Here is a 22,806-nt window from a genome sequence, read left to right on the forward strand (position 1 = left end):
ATGCTATTGTAAATGAAATTGTTCTCTTAATTTCTTTTTTGGAATGGTGATTGCTACTTCATAGAAATGCAACTGATTTTTCTGCATATATTTGTATCCTGAAATTTTATTAAATCCATTTATGAACTCTATATGTTTGTTATTTGTATTTTTCTATAAAGTCATGTTATCTGTGAATAGAGATAGTTGTATTTCTTTTTTTCCACTTTGGTTGCCTTTCATTTTCCTTTTCTTTTTTTTCTTCTATTTTGTCTGACTGAATTTTCTAGTACTATGTTGAAAAGAAGTGGTGAAAGTGGGCATCCTTGTCTAGTCTTGATATTGGGGAAAATGCATTTCCTAATTTTTTGTAATTTCATATCGTCATAAGATTTGAGGTACTTACTATGAAATTCTTAGATCAATTAAAGATGTAGTATAGATTGGTCTATATGCCTATAAACCTTGTTGAAACTCACTAATAAGTAACTTTGAAGCACTACATTAAGACCAAGAGTTCTCAAATGCCAGGATTCTTAAAGTATCAGTGATCAGAAGGAACTTTAAGACTTGTCCAGTCAGTTACAATATGCTACTGGGCTCCTTTTCAATATCTCTATTGAGGTCTCGGTTCGTCTGTTAAAAATTGGAATATGTAACTTTAGTAATAAGGAACTCATTATCTTTGCCTTTGAATAGCTCTATTTCAAATTCCTTTCTTACACTGAGCCAGAATACTTTTCCTTATAGTTTCCTGGTATCTTATCATTCTAGATCAGCCGCTTGGGGTCCTACGGATGGCATGAGTAATAGCGTGGAAAATGAACAATGGGACATATTAGACAACAAGCAGATTGGTGTGATGAGATTGTGGAGGATGTGGAGAGATGGTGGGGTGGTAACTGGAGATGAGAAAAACTTGAAGGGCATATATTTAGTATTAGGGAACAATAAGTTTTCATTGGCAACTAACATAAAATCTCTGTTTTACAAAACTTACTCTGGTCACAATGTGCAGGATAGATTTACAGTGGGAGAATATTTGGGGCAGAACTGTTGGTTTTACAGTGCCATTAGCCAAATAAAGCATGTAGGAGAAAGATTTTAGAAGAATGATTGGTTTTGGATCTCTTTAGTTTATACTTGTGGGCAAGTCCAGGGGGCAGCTGAAAAAATGTACTGGACATAAAGTTTGAAGTTGTCAGCATATAGATAATAGAGAATGCCTTTACCTGGGGAGGATGTCTAGAATGAGGCGAGTACTGAGAAGAGGAATTCTGAGAAGCATGGTTTCAGGTAACTTCACCAGTCTCCTTGTTGTCCTCTGAGTATATCCCATTTTGTCTGTGTTCTTCTTTAGTCAAGCTTGAATGTTATACCCAGGTTTGGTGTTACTAGCGTAAGTGAATACTACGTTTTGTTTAACCAGCATCCTGTTTGTTGTTGGACATCTAGGCTGTATTCAGTCTTTTGCTGGAGCAAGTAATAAATACCTGTATCTGCCATTTCAGTCATACATGAACATATTTATAGAATAAATCATTAGAAGAGAATTTGTTCAGTCAAAGGGTATGTGCACTTGAAATATTTTAATACTGTTTTAAAAAAAAATTTATTTTGGCTGTGCTGCGTCTTTGTTGCTTTGTGTAGGCTTTCTCTAGTTGTGTGGGTAGAGGCGGCTACTCTTCACTGTGGTGCATGGGCTCATTGTGGTGGTCTCTCTTGTTGCAGAGCACAGGCTCTAGGCACATGGGCTTAGTTAGTTGCAGCTCATGGGCTCTAGAGTGCGAGATCAGTAGTTGCGGCACATGGGCTTAGGTGCCCCGCAGCATGTGGGATCTTCCTGGAACAGGGATTGAACCTCTGCCCCCTCCATTGGCAGGTGGATTCCCATCCACGGCACCACTGGGGAAGGGAAGTCCTGCCCTTGAAATATTTATGGATATTAGTAAATTTCTCTCCTTAGAGGTTTTACCATTTTAGCTTTCACAGCATATGAGAATTTTTAAGTTCATTAATATGTTATTAAACTTTGGAATTGTTGTGAATCTGATAGGTGAAAGATGGTATATAAGTGTAGTTCTAATTGACATTCTCTTATTTCAAATAAGAATATGAATTGACTGTTGGTATCCTTTGTCCATTTTTCAAATAGGCTATTAGTATTTTATAGGAAATCTTGATATATTTAAAAATAAGCACCTCAGAGAATTCCCTGGTTTTTCAGTGGTTAAGACTCTGCTTCCCCTGCAGTGGGTCCAGGTTCCATCCTTGGTCGGCTTGTGAGATCAGCTCAGCCTTAGAAAGATGAGCACTTCATCAGTAAATGAGTTGCAGATCAGTTTGCTAATTTTCTTTTATAATCTGATTTGTGATTTTTTTTTTTGCCACACATCTTGCAGGATGTTAGTTTCCCAAGCAGGGATTGAACCTGCACACTTGGCAATGAAAGCCACTGGACAACCAGGAAATTCCCTAATTTATGAATCTTTTCATAAAACTTTATGAAAAATTTATGTAATCTAATTGGTGATTCTTTAATGACATCTATATTTTGTTCCATAAATAGAAAATAAGGTATCCTGTCCATGTTTTCTTCTGGTATTTTCATGGCATTTCATTTCTGAAATTTTTTATCTTTGATCCATTTGTAATTTATCTTGGTTTGAGAACAAGCTATGGATCTAACTTTTTTTCAGGTAGCCATCCAATTGTCTTATTTATTTTATAGTTCATTTCCCCTCAATTTGAGATACTAAATCACTTTCTATTGTATCTGTATGGTTTCTCATGTGTTAATACCACAGTGTTTGAAAAATGAAATTTTATAATACTTTACTATTTAGTAGGATTAGTTCTTCTTGGTTGTCCTTCTTTTTCAGATCTTTTCCTGGTTTTGGTTTTTGTCTATTTAAAAACACCTTGTCTGCCTCTTGAAAAAACTATTGAAATTTTTATTGAGACCACAGTAATATCAGACATTAGTATAAAGAGAGTTCATATATATATACGCACACACACACACACACACACATATATGTATAATAGTATACAGAGAATTTGTGTATTTATAGTGTTGAGTTTTCTTTTTTTTTAAATTTTATTTTATTTTTAAACTTTACAATATTGTATTGGTTTTGCCAAATGTCGAAATGAATCTGCCACAGGTATACATGTGTTCCCCATCCTGAACCCTCCTCCCTCTCCATACCATCCCTCTGGGTCGTCCCAGTGCACCAGCCCCAAGCATCCAGTATCGTGCATCGAACCTGGACTGGCGACTCGTTCCGTATATGATATTATATGTATTTCAATGCCATTCTCCCAAATCATCCCACCCTCTCCCTCTCCCACAGAGTCCAAAAGACTGTTCTATAGCATTTTATATAAAGAGTGTAAATTAATTATCAGCATTTAAAAATCAGGGAATTACCCAAATAAGTCTGGATGAATTTCCAGCTCCTCTTTACAGCTTAGAAACAACAATTAACTGAAACTGACTGGTGGCTTCCCCTTTGTTCTTTTTAGCTAGCCATAGTTCTCTTCTGGCCAGCTTCTCTCATTATGTCAGCCGCCTGGCCTCTGTAGAATTTGCAGCCTGAATATTCTTGTAGAGTTGGTCATCTGCACTGAAAACAGAACTCCAGGATTAAAAAGTATTAGATTTGACCCATTGCTCCATTCTCTTGAGATTGTTTTGTATCTTGGTTCTGTTAACTATTGTAATGAAGGCTGCCTTGCAACGTAAAATCACCTTGTTAAGCAAAGTTTCTATATCTTGGTTTAAGCTGACTCACTTAGACAAGCTGATGATAGGCCTTCTATGATACACTATTGGAAAATTAATTAGTACTACTTAAGTGTGGTTTCACCTAGTTACTAGTATATTATCACATAAACTTACTAGTATTAGGCTAGTAAACATTGTCACATTCTGTACTATCTGTCATATCCTTAATACACTATAGAAACTCTAAGGAAATTAGTAGTATGTGGCCAGTAGTTGAAGGTTTAATCCCTTTAACACTAAACCTTTTATTTTAACCATTTGAGATAAAAAATTTCACATTTCAGTAAGCTGGAACATTTTGCAGATAGCTTTGAAAAGTTTTAAAGGGAGACATAAATCTTCAAGAATTTGAAGGTTTGTCACAATTAGATTTATTTTATAACAATCTCAAAGTAAATCCCTAGGAAGGCAGGAGGAAATTTGACTTGATGAAGTTTTGAACAGGTATTCAAGCATAGTCTGAATGCCTTAACAAGAGTTTGTTTCTAGACATCAACAGACCTTTTTTTCTTTAAACAAAGAAATGGCAAACTCCAGTTTGCCAGCTTTTTATTTTGCCAAATAAGAATATTCTCTCTTTTTTAATTTTAAAAGATCTAGTTGGCTTTATTAAATGATTCATGAATTGGGCAGCATCCCATCTAGCAAATAGAGAGGAATTCCCAGGAAAAATCTTTAAAATGACTAATATCATTATCATCTTATTCTTTGAAATATTGGTCACTGTCATTAGTAGAGGTGCTATTTGCTATCTAGCAATAACTTCAAATAGTAGTAGCTACCATAAAAATGTTCATCAAGTGTTAAGCCAGAGAAGAAATTTTAATCGGTGAAATAGTTCCCTATTGCCTCCAGGATAAAGTCCAGATTTCTTAACAGGGCTAATAAAAGGCCTGGATATCTGACCTCTGCTTGCTTCTCACCATCTCTCTATTTGGCTAGTAGCATGTTCTGGCCACATTATGCTATCAAGTAGTTCCCAAAATGTCCTGTCCTGCCTCACCTCTGGACACTTCTTTAGTGTTTCCTCTGTGCTGTTGCCAATTTTAGGTAACATGCAAGAGAGTGAGGGAATTGTAAAAGACTTATTCTCTACATGAACAGGGATTACTGCTTGCTGGTAGAGTCAGTATTTTATCTTACACATTTGAAGCAGATAGGACTATAGTTAATTGTATAGTTATTTTTGTTCTTTTGTTTTTTACAGATGAAAGCAGAAAGTATGTGATCTTCTCAAGGTCATACAACTAGATGGTGGTAGAGCCAGGACTCAGGTCTATGTTTGTTTGTTTGAAGTATCATGTTCTTTCTAATTTCTTTGTAGTCATTCACTGATTTAGTTAAAATATATCACATGCCTACCATGCTAGACAACATATTAATAATGATACAAAGGTTATAAAGGTGTTCCTTTTTCCCAAGGGTAGAGAGTCTATTGGAGAAAAAAGGTAATATATTATTATAATGAAAAATTATTTATTGTGTGCACAGGTTACTAAACCAGGGTTGAGTAGGCAGAGGCCTTCTATAGGAGGAGAATCCTAAATGGAATTTTCTGCAGGTACAAGTATGAAATACCTGTAAGTAGCTCATAAGCAAAGTAAAAATTGTGTTGTTTAGTCATTAAGTTGTGTTCGACTCTTTTACAGCCCCATAGACAGAGCCTGCCGGGCCCTTCTGTCCATGGGATTTCCCAGCCAAGAATACTAGAATGGGTTGCCATTTCCTTCTCCAGGGGATTTTCTCAACCCAGAGGTCTAACCCACATCTCTTGCACTCAGCTCTCTACTGCTGAGCCACCAGAGAAGCCCAAAGTAAAAATTAATGCAGCACAAATTTAATACTGTATAAAAATGCTATGGACATGACTATAATAGAGGACTGAATAATTTGGTAGGGATCAATGATTATACTAAGTTGGGAAAACTATTAATATGTAGAACTTACTGGGAAGACATTCATTTAGTAGAAAAATATTGAGAGACTTATTTAGAGAATATAGAAATGTTTTAGAGAAAAAGCAACTATTAGACACTGAGGAAAGTAAATTTACCACTGAAGGAAGTTTATATATATGTGTGCATGTGTATAAATTGTGTTATAGAACACATATTTAGAGGCTTTATTTTTTATTCTTATGGCCCAGCTCTTTATGCCTTTCCTGATCTTTTCTGTACATAATTAATTACCATCTAATATATGCTACTGTAATATAGTGCTTTGTATCTCTGCTAAGATGTATATCATATTTTTTATGTGTTTTCTTCCCCTCTAGAATTTTTGAAGGCAGGGATTCTATCCTATTGATTTTTGAATCCATTTTATATGATCATCATGTTTGGCATCAGATAATTGTAGAAACAAAGATAGATAAGTAATTTAATTTTGATTCTGAATACTTGCTTTAACTTTAAAATTCTGTGCCCCAAATGTCTTAATGTACTTAATGATAAGGTCCCCTACAGTGTCGCTCCAACTTGTATTTCTACGTCTATTTTCCAGTTTTCTCCTTTTGTATACTCTAAAATGGTCATACTACGCCTAAATATATACTTCCTTCCTTCCATTTCTTTATTCCTGAATCCTTTGCCTGGCCTGTCCTTTCAATCCCTTTATAAGATCCCTTCAAATGCTAATTGTTCTAAGAAGCTTTTCCTAAATACCTTGCCAACTGTGCTCTCTCTTCTCTTAATAATCACCTTATACATAAATTTGTGCTTGCTTCTCGTAGGCCATGTTTACCATATTTTATTCGGTGTATAATGTGCTCTTCTTGTGCCATTACTCCTTATCTCCCCCATTTAGATTCTGAACTTCCTGAGGGTAGAGGCTTTTGTAGTTTCTGCAGAGTTGCTTTGGATGTAATGGACAGTCAATAATATTTGCTTAATTAAATAGAAAGTTAAAATTGGACTGATGTGGTCTTTTTATGAATTTGTACGATAGTACATTTATTAGAATGAAATAAGATGATAGATCTTAAAGAGGAACTTAATTGAGCATTGTGTCAGTTGTAGAATGAAGTGTTTAAATCAGAAAAGGTGACTTTTTTTTTTAGATTTTATGGGCACTTTTTTCTAGTTTATCTTTAGTTTCTATTTGTATAACTAACATTGACTACTTACGTGTGTCTTGTCACATACGAAATATGTATCTTCTTAGATATAAGGTGTCCATTTTCCTCATAGGATGTTCCTCCTCTGAATGTACTTTAATAAAAGCACAAGTATTGTATTATCTTGGTAATGTATTATATTGGCATTTACTTGTCTGTATCTCCTCTCAGAGGCCAGTTATTCATCATCCTAGTGCCTGGAAGTTGCTTCTCAATAAGTATTTGTTAGAAGAGTAAGCAGCAAAATTGTTTTCTTTAAAGCCTCTCATATTTTTGATAAACTTTGGGTTACATAAATGTAGAAAATACTTTGCTATAGTATAATCAATCATAATGTACAAAATTCAAAGACTATCATTTCCTTCCTAATTGGAATATTACATCATAAGCAAATTTCCAGAACAGTGTTCTAAAAAACCTTTAATTATTTCTTAAGAATAAAACAGATGTACAAGCCTATAGTACATAGTGTAAATTTGGAAATGTTTACTGTTATCACAATAATTGGGAATGTATGAACTAATGTCATATGCTTCAGGTAATTTACTTTCAATCAATTGGGCAGCAGTTTTTGTAGTTCTGAACTCTTGAAGTAATAGATTCTGTATATTCAAGAACTTATTTTAATCAATTCTAAGATGCATATTTTTTCTCCTTTTAATATCTCTGAAATTAAAAGGAGAAAAAATAATAATATCTCTGAAATTAGGATGTGTCTCAGTCACTGTCTGCCTGGTGGCTGTAAACTTAGTCATAGCTATTTATGTAGCCATCACTTCAGTTGGGCTGTGTACATTGGTACTATACATGTTTAATTATTTTAAAGGTCTCAAAAGATATACAGTTATTTGGCTTTTAAACAAAAAGTTATTGATTTTGCAGAGAGGCACAGAGTAGCACAGCATAAATTTAATATTCAGTTCAGTTGCTCAGTCGTGTCTGACTCTTTGGAACCCCATGGACTGCAGTATGCCAGGCCTCCCTGTCCATCACCAACTCCCAGAGTTTACTCAAACTCATGTCCATTGAGTCAGTGATGTCATCCAACCATCGCATCCTCTGTCGTCCCCTTCTCCTCCTGCCTTCAATCTTTCCCAGCATCTGGGTCTTTTCAAATAAGTCAGTTCTTCGCATCAAGTGGCCAAAGTATTGGAGTTTCAGCTTCAGCATCAGTCCTTCCAATGAATATTCATTTATTGAAATTCATTATTCATATATTCATTAGTGAAACAGATATTTGTTGTTGAAGAAATGACAACAATTCTACATTTTTTTACAGAGCAACAATCAGGTGTTTTATGGACCAAAAAGTACTTCTTGGAAGAAGAAATTGTCAAATCCTTCAGAATAAGTCTACTTCTAAAAATGTTTTTTAAAAGTTACAGATAGATTATAAAATAAAGATTCAAAGTGATATAATGTCATAATTTATTTCTTCATGTTATATCAACTAATAATGTTCCTTATATTTGACAACATACTGGATTTCGTAACTTCTGTTGTATTTCTTCTTTTTCGCCTCTCGGTAAATGATCATACATCCATTACAAAAATATAGGACATTGCTTTCTCTGATTAACGGGTTAGGTATACATAGATGTTCCCTTGTCTAGTGTCTAATAGCGGAACATAAGATATGTTCCAGAGAATTGGTTTAACCTACTTTTTTCTTTCTTTTTCTTTTTTTTGGCTAATGCTATGTTCAGATTAGAGCACATAGCCCTCTGTCCATTTAGTCTCATAGTTATAAAATCTGGAAAAATAATTTCTCTTTTTCTGTATTTTACTTTTTCTAAAATTATGTATTTGTTAAAGTACTTGTATACCATTGTGATTGATAAGTCCATTTCCAGGTAAAATTAATGTAAATTTACATAGTTTTTCCTTCTCAGAAAATTTTCAAAAGTATTTTTTCATTTAAATTGTGAGCAGACATTCTCTTTAGGAAATTTATATTTTCTAATACGGACCTCCCAAAATAGAAGCTCTGGAAAAGTTTTTTAGACATTTACTAGTTTTTGAATAAACTAATATGTAGAGGAGCAAGAATCTTCATTTGGGTTCTGTATACAAGACAGTGAGGGCAGAACTCTAAATTCCCTTTTTGAAAAGGTTTGGGATAAATAATACAAGCCTGAAACAAAATTGGCAAGTAACCTATTAGATCCTTTCCACACATAAATTCTACATATGTTATGTGATGTGTCTGTGTATAAATGCTGCCATTTTTTTTCTCTTGCGATTATCATAAGACTAATTTATTTCTTAGCTTAAGCTACTGTTTGTTTTTGCCTCAGCTTGATTATCAGTACATTTTAGTTTGCACAGTTTAGTAAATATAATAAGCGATAGGTATATTCCAAATGATTTAATGGTGGGAGACTTAGGGGTAGAGTGATGAATATAGCTGTTAACAAAAACGTGCTTGGTTTTGCTACATGGATGTTTGTATCACTTGGCTCTCAGGAGGCTGATCTTCCATGGTAGCTGAACAAGAGAACCATGGTAGCAATATGATACAGCATCTCCAACATACCACATGTCTGTGTTGTCTATCAGCTGACCAGATGGCGAACTTTTATCTCATTTAGGGCCAGCTATCATGACTTCATACAATTGCTCTTCTTGCTGTAATTTCATGTGTACCCTATAAAATAGTAGCTTTATCTGCTCAAGAGGTATAGAGCAAAAGATCACAACATACTTGCTAGTCTGAGAGGATCTGTTGTCAATTACCTTCAGTTCAGTCGCTCAGTCGTGTCCGACTCTTTGCAACCCCATGAATCGCGGCACGCCAGGCCTCCCTGTCCATCACCAACTCCCAGAGTTCACCCAGACTCATGTCCATCGAGTCGGTGATGCCATCCAGCCATCTCATCCTCTGTCGTCCCCTTCTCCTCTTGCCCCCAATCCCTCCCAGCATCAGAGTCTTTTCCAGTGAGTCAACTCTTCGCATGAGGTGGCCAAAGTACTGGAGTTTCAGCTTTAGCATCATTCCTTCCAAAGAAATCCCAGGGCTGATCTCCTTCAGAATGGACTGGTTGGATCTCCTTGCAATCCAAGGGACTCTCAAGAGTCTTCTCCAATACCGCAGTTCAAAAGCATCAATCCTTTGGCGCTCAGCCTTCTTCACAGTCCAACTCTCACATCCATACATGACCACAGGAAAAACCATAGCCTTGACTAGACGAACCTTTGTTGGCAAAGTAATGTCTCTGCTTTTCAATATACTATCTAGGTTGGTCATAACTTTCCTTCCAAGGAGTAAGCGTCTTTTAATTTCATGGCTGCAGTCACCATCTGCGGTGATTTTGGAGCCCCAAAAAATAAAATCTGACACTGTTTCCACTGTTTCCCTATGTATTTCCCATGAAGTGATGGGATCAGATGCCATGATTTTCGTTTTCTGAATGTTGAGCTTTAAGCCAACTTTTTCACTCTCCACCTTCACTTTCATCAAGAGGCTTTTTAGTTCCTCTTCACTTTCTGCCATAAGGGTGGTGTCATCTGCATATCTAAGGTTATTGATATTTCTCCCAGAAATCTTGATTCCAGCTTGTGTTTCTTCCAGTCCAGCGTTTCTCATGATGTACTCTGCATATAAGTTAAATAAGCAGGGTGACAATATACAGCCTTGACGTCCTCCTTCTCCTATTTGGAACCAGTCTGTTGTTCCATGTCCAGTTCTAACTGTTGCTTCCTGACCTGCATATAGATTTCTCAAAAGGCAGATCAGGTGGTCTGGTATTCCCATCTCTTTCAGAATTTTCCACAGTTTATTGTGATCCACACAGTCAAAGGCTTTGGCATAGTCAATAAAGCAGAAATAGATGTTTTTCTGGAACTTTCTTGCCTTTTCGATGATCCAGTGGATGTTGGCAATTTGATCTCTGGTTCCTCTGCCTTTTCTAAAAGCAGCTTGAACATCTGGAAGTTCACGGTTCAGGTATTGCTGAAGCCTGGCTTGGAGAATTTTGAGCATTACTTTACTAGCGTGTGAGATGAGTGCAATTGTGCAGTAGTTTCAGCCTTCTTTGGCATTGCCTTTCTTTGGGATTGGAATGAAAACTGACCTTTTCCAGTCCTGTGGCCACTGCTGAGTTTTCCAAATTTGCTGGCATATTGAGTGCAGCACTTCAAAAGCATCATCTTTCAGGATTTGGAATAGCTCAACTGGAATTCCATCACCTCCACTAGCTTTGTTCGTAGTGATGCTTTCTAAGGCCCACTTGACTTCACATTCCAGGATATCTGGCTCTAGGTGAGTGATCACACCATCGTGATTATCTGGGTTGTGAAGATCTTTTTTGTACAGTTCTTCTGTGTATTCTTGCCACCTCTTAATATTTTCTGCTTCTGTTAGGTCCATACCATTTCTGTCCTTTATCGAGCCCATCTTTGCATGAAATATCCCCTTGGTATCTCCAATTTTCTTGAAGAGATCTCTAGTCTTTCCCATTCTGTTGTTTTCCTCTATTTCTTTGCATTGATCACTGAAGAAGGCTTTCTTATCTCTTCTTGCTATTCTTTGGAACTCTGCATTCAGATGCTTATATCTTTCCTTTTCTCCTTTGCTTTTTGCTTCTCTTCTTTTCACAGCTATTTGTAAGGCCTCCCCAGACAGCCATTTTGCTTTTTTGCATTTCTTTTCCATGGGGATGGTCTTGATCCCTGTCTCCTGTACAATGTCACGAACCTCATTCCATAGTTCATCAGGCACTCTATCAGATCTAGGCCCTTAAATCTATTTCTCACTTCCACTGTATAATCATAAGGGATTTGATTTAGATCATACCTGTATGGTCTAGTGGTTTTCTCTACTTTCTTCAATTTAAGTCTGAATTTTACAATAAGGAGTTCATGATCTGAGCCACAGTCAGCTCCTGGTCTTGTTTTTGCTGACTGTATAGAGCTTCTCCATCTTTGGCTGCAGAGAATATAATCAGTCTGATTTTGGTGTTGACCATCTGGTGATGTCCATGTAGAGTGTTCTCTTGTGTTGTTGGAAGAGGGTGTTTGTTATGATCAGTGCATTTTCTTGGCAAAACTCTATTAGTCTTTGCCCTGCTTCATTCCGTATTCCAAGGCCAAATTTGCCTGTTACTCCAGGTGTTTCTTGACTTCCTACTTTTGCATTCCAGTCCCCTATATTGAAAAGGACATCTTTTTTGGGTGTTAGTTCTACCTTAGCACAACATAACTTTCAAGTGTAATACATAAATATTTTGTACATGCTAGAGCTGTTGGGGAGTGATGGCCATTTCATGGTATGGGAGAGTCTGACATTCCATTCTCAAGTTTGCTTTACATTCTGTCATTATAATAATGTCATTATAATACTGACAGAATGCATATATATGCATAGTCATGTCCCCTGTAGCAGCAACTTTTTCCCTGTAGGGAATATCACTGAGCTATTTGCCATGAATTACTATACCAAAACATACTATACACTGAGATTGTATGTTTTTTAAATCATATATAAACTTTGTTTGTAAAACTTTAATGAATATTCATTATTAAACTTTGCTTTTGTTCTTATTTCCTAGGATTCTGACACTTCATGACATGTCATTATCCAGAGCAATAATGAACATTGACCTGTTATGGATTAGTTGATGACCTTTGGAAATGATCCAGTAATATCTACTACAGAGAAACTGAATGTACTCCATTTGGAGTGAACAGCCCAGATTATTATTGAAGTTTTCAAGATGACAGATCCCATGATGGACTTTTTTGATGATGCCAATCTGTTTGGTGAGACCTTAGAAGGTTTGCCAGATGATGCATTTGTACAACCAGGACCTGTTTCACTAGTTGATGAATTGAACTTGGGTGCAGAATTTGAACCTTTGCACATAGACTCACTGAATCATGTTCAAGGTACTCCAACACATCAGAAGATGACTGATTATGAACAGTTAAATCAGTTTGATTCAATGAAATTTCACCAAGTTAATCAGTCTTTTGGTAGCCCAGCTGAACATGTGTTATCACCACACTCTCAGTTTAATTGTTCTCCAATCCACCCCCAGAACCAGCCCAATGGTTTGTTTCCAGATGTAGCAGATGGCAGTCCTATGTGGGGCCATCAGACAGCTACTAGCATTTCAAATCAAAATGGGTCTCCTTTTCACCAACCAGGACATTCTCACTCTATGCATCAAACTAAAAGCTTTGTGGCACACCATGACTTTGCCTTATTTCAGGCCAATGAACAACAAACACAGTGCACTTCGCTACGCTCACAACAAAACAGAAATAATCTTAACCCAGGGCAAAATTCTCTTAGTCAGTCTAAAACTTTTATGGATGTTAATGTTTCTGGTCCACACAGAGTCAGTGTTAACCATCCACCACAAATGAATAATGCATCTACTTCACAACAGTCTCTTTCGATGCAGCAATTTTCGCAAACATCAAACCCTTCAGTACACTTCCTCAAGTGTAGCAGTCACCAAGAAGGTAATTTTAATGGACCTTCTCCAAATATGACTTCTTGTTCTGTCAGTAATTCACAGCAGTTTTCTTCACATTATTCCTTTTCCAGTAATCATGTGTCACCAAATAGTCTTCTTCAACCCTCTGCAGTTCTTGCACCTAATCATACAAATCAGACTTTATCTGATTTTACTGGGAGTAATTCCTTTTCACCTCATAGGGGAATCAAGCAAGAATCGACTCAGCATATGCTAAATCCTAATACATCACTGAATTCAAATAACTTCCAAATGTTGCATTCATCACATCCTCAGGGTAATTACAATTCAAAATTATCTCCTGTGCACATGAACTTCCCGGATCCTGTTGACTCAGGAACTCAAATGGGCCATTTCAGTGATCATGTAGAAACTAATGGCTTTTCATCTTTGGAAGAGAATTTACTTCATCAAGTGGAATCTCAAACTGAGCCATTCACAGGACTTGACCCAGAAGACCTCCTTCAAGAAGGTCTCCTTCCCCAGTTTGATGAGTCAGCATTTGGGCAAGATAATTCAAGTCATGTTTTAGATCATGACCTTGATCGGCAATTTACTTCACATCTTGTAACACGGCCTTCTGATATGGTTCAAACTCAGTTGCACAATCAGGCTCGGAGTTGGCATTCATCACTTTCTAATCATCAGCATTTACATGATAGAAATCGCCTGTGTTTACAGCGACAGGTATGTAACTCTTATTTTGGTTTGGGGTAGCGTGGGGGTTTTACTCACTGAGTTTATTTCACATGAGACATACTCAGAATTTCTCAAACTCAATAATTTTGTCAGGTGAATGTGCATATTTTGACGTAGATTTATAGTGTTTCAATAGTCTTATATGTGAAAGTCCTTCATTGATTTGCTCAAAGCAATAAACTTCTATTATTTAGATTTTTTAAAAATATATATCTTTTATAAGGTACTAAGATATCTTTTGTAACTTTCAGTTATGATTGCCTTTGACAGAAAGATTTATTATCAAAACCAAAAAATAACCATAATTAAAAGAAAATAGATTGGGAATGTTTTATTGCCAATATAATGGACATAGAGTTAATATTCCTATAAAAATAATTTGATAATTTGATGAGATCTCATTAGTTGATAATTAAATAAAATGTAAAAGCTGAAATTCACAAAAGAAGTCAGTAAACGACATTCAGAATGATACGCAACTTTAGTAATAATTCAGTTGCAGTGTGGTTCATTTTTATCTATTAGAAAAATTTTTTAAATTTGATGCTTAATTTATGCAAATTTATGGTGAAATTGGAATTCACATAGCTTTGTAATTGATACAGATATTTTGGAAAGCAATTTGGTGGCACGTGGCATATTTGGGTATAAAAACTTTATTACAATAACCCAAATATGGCAAAAGTAATATACCCAAAGATATTTCTCTTGCTGTATCTAAGAGGGAAAATTGGAAACAGCACAATTTATTATCATATCTATATTGGATGAACTGTTGTAGGCATTAAAAAGACTTTGAAGACTGATAATACGTTAATAATGGTGGAAAAGCATAATTCAAAATTAAGATCCCAGTAAAGTGGTTAAGAGTACAGGCTCTGGTACCACACTACTTGGGTTAGAATCTTGGTTCATGTTACTTATTAAGTGTTAATAATTTCAGTGCATCTCATTTGCTTCATCTTTAAATATGGGATAATAATAGGGCTTTGATAAGAATGAATCGAGTTATAATATGTAAAGTGCTTAAAACTGTGCCTGGCATATAATACATGCTTAGCATATAATAAGCACTTAACAAATGTTTTTATAACTATACTTTTTTCATAGCAGTTTGGAAATATACTTAAGAAAAATACTAAAAGGAAATAGGTTGTTTTAGGGTAGCACAATTGCTTTTCTTGCCTTTGGTTTTTTTATAGTTTTTGTCATATGAATGTATTACTTTAAAATTCTTTTGGTATATTTAATGTAGTATTTTATCAGCTTTCTGAAAGTTTGTTGTTAAAGATTTATAAAATTGCTTTAATACTTTGCTTACTGTGAGATTTGGTAGACAATGAAATACAGCATGGTTCTTGAAATTAAGTATTTACAGACCATTTTTTTATTTCAAAACTTTGAAGTATCTGAAAAGGATAAAATCTTTTGCTTTGTGGGTCATGATGTTTTTAGTACAGCATTTGAATTATCTAAATAGATTTAAGATACTTAAAAGCAACTTGTAAATTCTCTTTCTATCTTTTTGTTGCCTGAATATATTATGATTTTGCTCCCTCTACTGGAAGAGGGTCAAGCATCTTGGACCTTGGGGAAAAACTACTGATCAAACCCAGGATCATCTATTCACTTTTAATGTATATTTCTGACTAGTTTGACTAATTAATTTGTCCAGCATATAATTGAAGTTATTAAATCTGAAATTTATTAACTTATTTCCTTATTTTTTCTAAGGATTTTTTTTAAATTCATGTTTTCCTAAACATGTTCTACTGACTTTAAAAAGAAGACTCTTCTTCTATAGATTTGAAATGAATGGAGAATAATTATAAATATCTAAAATAGTCCCCAATACTAATATTTAGATATTAGTACTAAATCTAATACTAATACTCAACCTTAATGCTATCTGAGAGAAATTCTTTTCACACCAGTTCATCAGCCTTTAATAAATCATCTCATCTACACTGATACATTCATAAGGCTTTATTTAAATCTACTCATCTTCTTGTTTCAGCGTTTGTTTCATTTTGCTAACTTCTTATTCTTTTTGTTACATGTTTAAAAACTGATAAAGGGCAAATGTTTTTGAATACTTATCTGATTTACTGCAAGTCTGTTCTCAAGTTTCCTATTACTTCTTTGTGTTAAGACTTAGAGTTGTGAGTTTCTGATTGTGGGGGTGGAGAGAAGAGATGGATTGGTAGAGAAGATAGGAGATTATAATATGGTTAATAAGGATTGGATATAGATTTTATATGTATAGAATTATGTCAGATATCCCAATATGTGAAATCAAACTATTCAGTATGTTTAATTTATGATAAATTTTGGCAGAGCATATGTAAGTCTTTTATCAGAATTTTTTGGCATTTTCTGAACGATAATGGTTACTACATAGCCAAAATGTTGTATTATTACAGTTTTCCCCAAGTTCTATGAAAAGAAATTTTTTCTTAGGTGTTTTTTTTTTTCTAAGTCTCTTGCTTAAATGCAATAATTTCATTTCAGACTAAATTAGCATTATTAATTATGTGTATAGAAGTTAACAGATTAAAAACTAAGAAAGTGGCATAATTTTTGTTTTATTAGAATTTTTAAAAGGACACATATTGTTATAGCCAAAACAAGATATGAATTAATCTATCGTTGGAAAACTCATGGATGGCACTCTATAATTTTAGAAAGCTTCACTGAGAATATTAAGTATGTAAAGAATATCTGTAAGCCTTGTGTTTTCTTATTCCCCAATTGAGGTGGAGTATTTGTGGATATAATTTCAAAATCCTAGAATCTGTGTCAGTCATTAAAAACTGAATATTGCTGAGAAAATTTCTTTTATAATTGACTCTAGAATTTTACCATTTAAAAAAGAGAAAAGAAAAAAAGTGAGGTGCTACAGGAAGCATTTCTAAATGTAAATACAAAACATAATAGAGAAAATACTAACTTATTTTCATCTCTGGTTGTTAGAGCAGAGGAATATTGAGAGAATAATACCATAAAAATTTCCTAGCTCTTTTATGATAAATACTGCTCTTTAGTGACATAGAATCTTTCATTTTTGTCTGATTATTTGTTAAGTGGGAACACTGTATGGAGCACTGTGTGATCTTTCAATGTTTGTAAATTAAATTTACTGTAAAAGTTCTATAGCAGTGAAAGATATGTGGAATAGCTAAAATAGCTATCAGCATAGGAAATAGAATTTTAGGATGTATGTAATTGTACATAATTCCTTTTTGGCTTTTGTATTCTGATGAATTTATAACTTTATTTACTACCTTGAATTTTTTTTTTAAATTTTCCCTGAAGGTAGGGAAACCTGCCTTTTTTATAAGCTTTAAAAAAACTTAGAGAAAGATTTGAACAGCTTCTGTAAGGCACATTTTAAAATACTGGATTTGGGGGAATTCCCCAGTGGTCCAGACTCTGCACTTTTCACTGCCAAGGGCCTGGGTTCATCTCTGATTGAGAAACTAAGATCCCACAGGCCACACAGTGTGGCCAAATAAATAAATAAGAAAATATTGGGCTTCTTTTCTGACAAAAAACTTAATACATAATTATTATTTAAAAATTGAACAACATAGAAAACAGATGAAAAATAAGTTACTTGTAATATCACTATGAGAAGATACCATTGTTGACATTCTGTAAGTTTCCAATGAGATCAGCTGTCTGTCTCTTCCCTATGTATTTTTGCATTTTTAAGAACAAAGTTGGGATCATATAGTTTATGCTGTTTGGCAAATTGCTTTTTTGTAGTTATTATTATTGTAACAAATTATTGTTACATTTTGCAACAAATTAATATGTTGCAGGCATTTTTTCATGTCCTAAAATATTTTTCTGAAAATGATTTTAAATGGCTAAAAGTTTGCCATCTTAAGTTTGCTAAGGGTGCTGAGTGCTAAGTCGCTTCAGTTGTGTCCACCTCTTTGTGACCCTGGGGACTGTAGCCCGCCAGGCTCCCTTATCCATGGGTTTCTCCAGGCAAAAATACTGAAGTGAGTTGCCATTCCCTTCTCCAGGGGGGTCTTCCTGACCCAGGGATTGCACCTGTGTCTCTTATGTCTCCTGCCTTCACTGGCCAGCCGGTTCTTTACCACTAGCACCTGGGAAGCCCAAGGTTGCTAAAATGCGATATAAAAGTAAAGTTGTTATTGAGATCTGGGAAAAATCTGAGTCAAGGTAATTAAAATATTTTATATTTTTGTTGTATTTATTACTATAATAGTTCAATTTGAAGTAGGTATGTGATAGTGAGCAAAAATTAGAATATGCCCTATGATAGAGCCTTATGTTTGTGCCAACACTGTTCTAAATACTTAATATATGTTATTAACACATTGATCCTCCACAGCAGTCCTTTTATTTGGAGTTAGTTAACTCCTCCAGTTTCCATTTGAGGAAACTGAGGTACAGAAAAGTTAAGTAATATACCCAAAGTCACACCTGACTAGATTCAAATCAGATTTAGCTCCATTATATATGGTCTTAACTACTTTCACTTTCCTTCAGAGTATATTAATGCAGTGTGATGTTTACCAATAATACACTAAGTGATTCCTCCCTTCTCACCCTGCCCCTCCCCCAACCCCTTCAGAAATATACCTTACTGATGAAATAAAAACTTGCTTTAGAGTCTTTAAGTGAAGGCCATTCATCTCATGTATTCTGGCAATATTGACAGATAGTTTATCCGTTACCAGAGGGAAAGACAACCCCAAAACAAAGAACAAAAGTAAAGTGAAATAGCTATTGCTTCCAAAAGTGTTTTGACTTTTTAAAGAATAAGACTGTGTTTTAGATGATAATAACAAATGCCCTGAAGGTAAACCTCATAATTACCTTCAAATATTTGAAGAACCTTAGAGGCTGGAATTGCATCTACCAAGTGGAAGTCACAGAAAAGTAGATTAGTATAAGGAAGTTTGAAGTAAAACACTTGCACTGAAAGCCAGGAGGTGGAAAATGGACTAAATTGGTAGGTTCTTTTCAGCTATTCTGTGGTTGTAATTTTGAGTTTCTTAGTGAGATGTATTATTCATATTGCCTGTTTAGCTCCTGAGTGGCAATTACAAATAATGAAGAAAGGTAAAGATATGTGACAAGTTACCTGCTATCCAGGAATACCTGGGAATTATTTATCACAGATGGGTAAATTTTCCAGATAGTGGACGTGTGTTCTATTAAGCTTTAAAACCTTTAATTATATGGCTTTCTCCCAACCCCCACCCCAAGAGTGATGGTAATGGTGGTAGAATGATCAGTTAAGAAAAGGTGAAAAAACTCTTAAAGTTTTATAGGGAGGTCCTATATGTTCAAATTTGTAATGATTATTGTTACACCTCCAGGAATCACCCTCACTTAAGTAAGGATTTTAGATATTTGAAAGTTATCTTAGAAGCACAACTAATTTTTCCTGTAAATGAAATTACTATTAAAAAACAAAGCGGAAAACTTCCTAAAACTGAATGTAAATCTAAAGCAAGAAATTTGCTATACTTTGCTCAAAGCCATTGAGTTCCGAGGATCCTGAGGTCTTTGCTAGTTATTTTTGGTTTGGGGTTTTGTTAATAGTGGTAACATTTCCTACATCAAAAAGCCAACATATAATGAGTAATTTCAAAATTTGTCATTCCATTTATGTCCCAGACAAAAAGAAGAGAAAAGACCTAACTAGTATTTAGATTGTTTTATTGAATAATTTAAATTCTTGTAAAGTAACATCCCTCTATTTATCAAAATTTATTTGCATCTTTATACATTTGGTATGCTATTGCTTATAAGAAGTTGCAAAATTCTTAGTTGTCTAAGCTAATACACAAAATAGAATTCTGTGAAGGAATTTCCTGTTCAGTTGGTTTTTGTTTTTTCAGATAAAGTGGACTAAGTTTTTTCGTTTTGACATTTCTGTCGAATCTTCTAGATTAAAATGTTCTGTTTGGACTGGAAATGTGTGTAATATTAGCTACTTCTGAAATATCTTAATTATTAAACTGTGTATTATATTGTATTAGAGGGATTGAGTTCTGCACTGAGTAATGACATTCTAGTTGTTAACAGTAGCTTTAAGGCTGTTGACTTCTGACTTGCATACTTAAGGGTGAGAGGTGAACAGGAAGTGAATTCCAGGGGGGGGGGGAAGAGGCGGCAGTTGGTGAGAAATTTGTGGATTTGTGCAGTGTGTGAAGAGTATGAGATTCAAGCCAAACTTCAAAGTAGGTCTAACAGAGTTTATTGTATTCAGTTTTTTTGCTTTTGTGTTTTACTCTTTCTTGCTATTTTTTTAAATGAAAGTGCAGTTGATCATATAAGTTACAGCTATAGCATTGTAGTTAATTTTATTGAGGTGCATTCCCAAATGCCTTAGAACTACTCAGTCATTTATCCTTATTAATGTCTGAAATTGAAAAAAATGTGTTTGGGGCTACTGAACCATCAAACTTTATTCCTGTTATGATAATATGAATACTTTGGAATATTTAAATATGAGAGATCAGGTTTCTTTATTTGGATAGTTGGACTGAAATGATTTTAAACTACTGAAATATTTTAATGCAATATGCTATCAGTAATACATGGAAGGAGATGGTAAGCACACAGGAAGCTTAGACTGCAGTTTTCAGTTAAATAAAATCTGGTAATTTACTATAGGCAACTATGCAAATAATAACTTGCACATTTATTATGCAAATAATACCTTACAAATTATGAAAGGAGGGTAGTCTTCTTTTTTGTATTGACGTTTTATATTATTTGCAATATTATATTCATTTCAGGTATACAACATAGTGATTCAATATTTTTATGGATTATATTGCATTTAAAGTTATTATGAGGTAATAAGGGCTAAGAACCAATCTTTAAGCAAAGTTTTTTGCTAGATTAATGTACACTTGTGTACCTGAAGAGTTTATGTTGAACATTTCCTAGAATTATAGAATTTTAGAGCTGGATAATATTTCACCCTATCCTAATACAAAAAGCAAAAACAGGTCATTTTGCTTGCTGTCATACAACTGGCTAACATTCCTTCTTATAGTTTAAACGCTATAGTATTTAAGCGTGATCAGAAATGAGAATGGCCAGGCATTTAAAATTAATGTGTTATAAGTATTGATATTTTTTGAGTTGCTCAGTTTTGTTTTTGTGTGGGATTTTTTTTGTATATCTTTCAATGTATTTTAAGTTTTTAACCATACTTCTAGTGTTAAAAAATGCACACTTATTGTATCTGTCAAATATAGATATAAACTGTGTATGTGTGAATGACTGAATTTTGTGTAACATCCGTGTTTTAGAAATGTTGCATTTTTGCTGCTTCTGTTTGTTCAGCATTTATTAGGTATCTACCAGGTGTAAGATGGAGAAGGTGATGGCACCCCACTCCAGTACTCTTGCCTGAAAAATCCCATGGACAGAGGAGCCTGGTAGGCTGCAGTCCATGGGGTCGCTAAGAGTCAGACACGACTGAACGACTTCACTTTCACTTTTCACTTTCATGCATTGGAGAAGGAAATGGCAACCCACTCCAGTGTTGTTGCTTGGAGAATCCCAGGGACGAGGGAGCTTAGTGGGCTGCCGTCTATGGGATTGCACAGAGTCGGATACTACTGAAGCGACTTAGCAGCAGCAGCAGCAGCAGGTGTAAGAGATTGTGCTGGGCACTGAGGTTGCAAAAATGAACCAGATATGGTCCTTTGCCTTTGAACAACTCAAACTGAAAATTAAGTCATACTTTCCCATTGATCTGTATTGTAATTTCAGAGGTGTTCTCTTTTCAGTTGTGATTCAGTTGACAGGTTTCTATCACTCCTTAGCTCTCCAACTAAGTGATTTTGAATGAGTGATAATTATAAACAATTCATTTCCTTGATCCATCCTATTTAAAGAAGGTATTCCTCTAAGTTTCTAAGATTAGCTCTTTGTTACAGGACATTTTGTCATTCTGTACCTACTTGATCCTTTGTATGCGTTTATATCTGTATTATAATGTATGTACATATAATATCCAACTGCTCTTGTAAATGGCAGAGTCAAGAAAGCAGGCCCTTTTCTTTTGAGCTTCTAATCTGTTTAATTTTATTACAAACTATTATGTTACAGAACTGTTTTAAAAAAAACTATGTGATTCAACTTTTAGCACTACTTTTTTTTTTTAATGTCAAAAGAGACATAAGTAATTACTGAGAGATACATTATACTTAAAAGATTACATTGCTAGATAAATTTCCTAGGACTTTTTCCCTCTAAATACCTCAAATGAAAGTAAGACTTTCAGAAGTAATTTTTAAAAATTAATGTGGTAAATAAACATTGAATTTAATTAGAAATAGAAATAATAAAACATTTGCATAATATTTTAAGTGGTTTACTTACATTGTTTGAATTTTTTAGTAATAACCTGAGGTATATATAAGTTGGTATTATTTCTCAGAGTTTATAGATTAAGTACTTGAGGTATCAAGAGGGAAAGTAACCTATCTAAAAATCTTTAAATTCATTGTGTTTTTTACCACATCAACTCATAAGAGCATAAACAACAAATATATTCATTGAGCACCTGGTGTTTATATATCAGGTACTGTGCTGGGTACTGACATTACAAATACAAAGAGACCTCTAAGGCTACGCCTGCAAATCTGTATTTTTGTTATATTGCAAGAATAAAGATGACTTTCAGTAAACTTAAGCAATATTAGAAATATGAATATTATGAATTTTTAAACTGT

The 22,806-nt window shown here is 34.5% G+C and overlaps 1 protein-coding gene across 29 annotated transcripts in view; it reads left to right on the top strand.

Moving 5' to 3' along the window:
- The window catches only part of CHD9 (chromodomain helicase DNA binding protein 9), a 229,718-nt gene that overhangs the window by 80,108 nt on the left and 126,804 nt on the right, over positions 1-22,806 (top strand). For 21 of the 29 annotated variants that reach the window (XM_086350647.1, XM_086350626.1, XM_086350651.1 and 18 more), the window contains exon 2: positions 12,434-14,053. Coding sequence is in view for 15 of the 29 variants with exons in the window: in XM_086350626.1 (XP_086206752.1) it covers positions 12,599-14,053 (1,455 nt within the window). In the remaining 14 variants the exon portion in view is untranslated. Of the gene's footprint in view, positions 1-4,972; positions 5,044-5,264; positions 5,350-12,433; positions 14,054-22,806 lie in introns of those variants that run through there. The other 8 variants (XM_086350640.1, XM_086350642.1, XM_086350641.1 and 5 more) reach the window with 5 other exon arrangements.

This window comes from Bos grunniens, chromosome 18 (assembly GCF_055505025.1).
Source record: "Bos grunniens cultivar Pamir isolate PY7600 chromosome 18, Bosgru_T2T1.0, whole genome shotgun sequence".
Classification (NCBI taxonomy): Eukaryota; Metazoa; Chordata; class Mammalia; order Artiodactyla; family Bovidae; genus Bos; species Bos grunniens.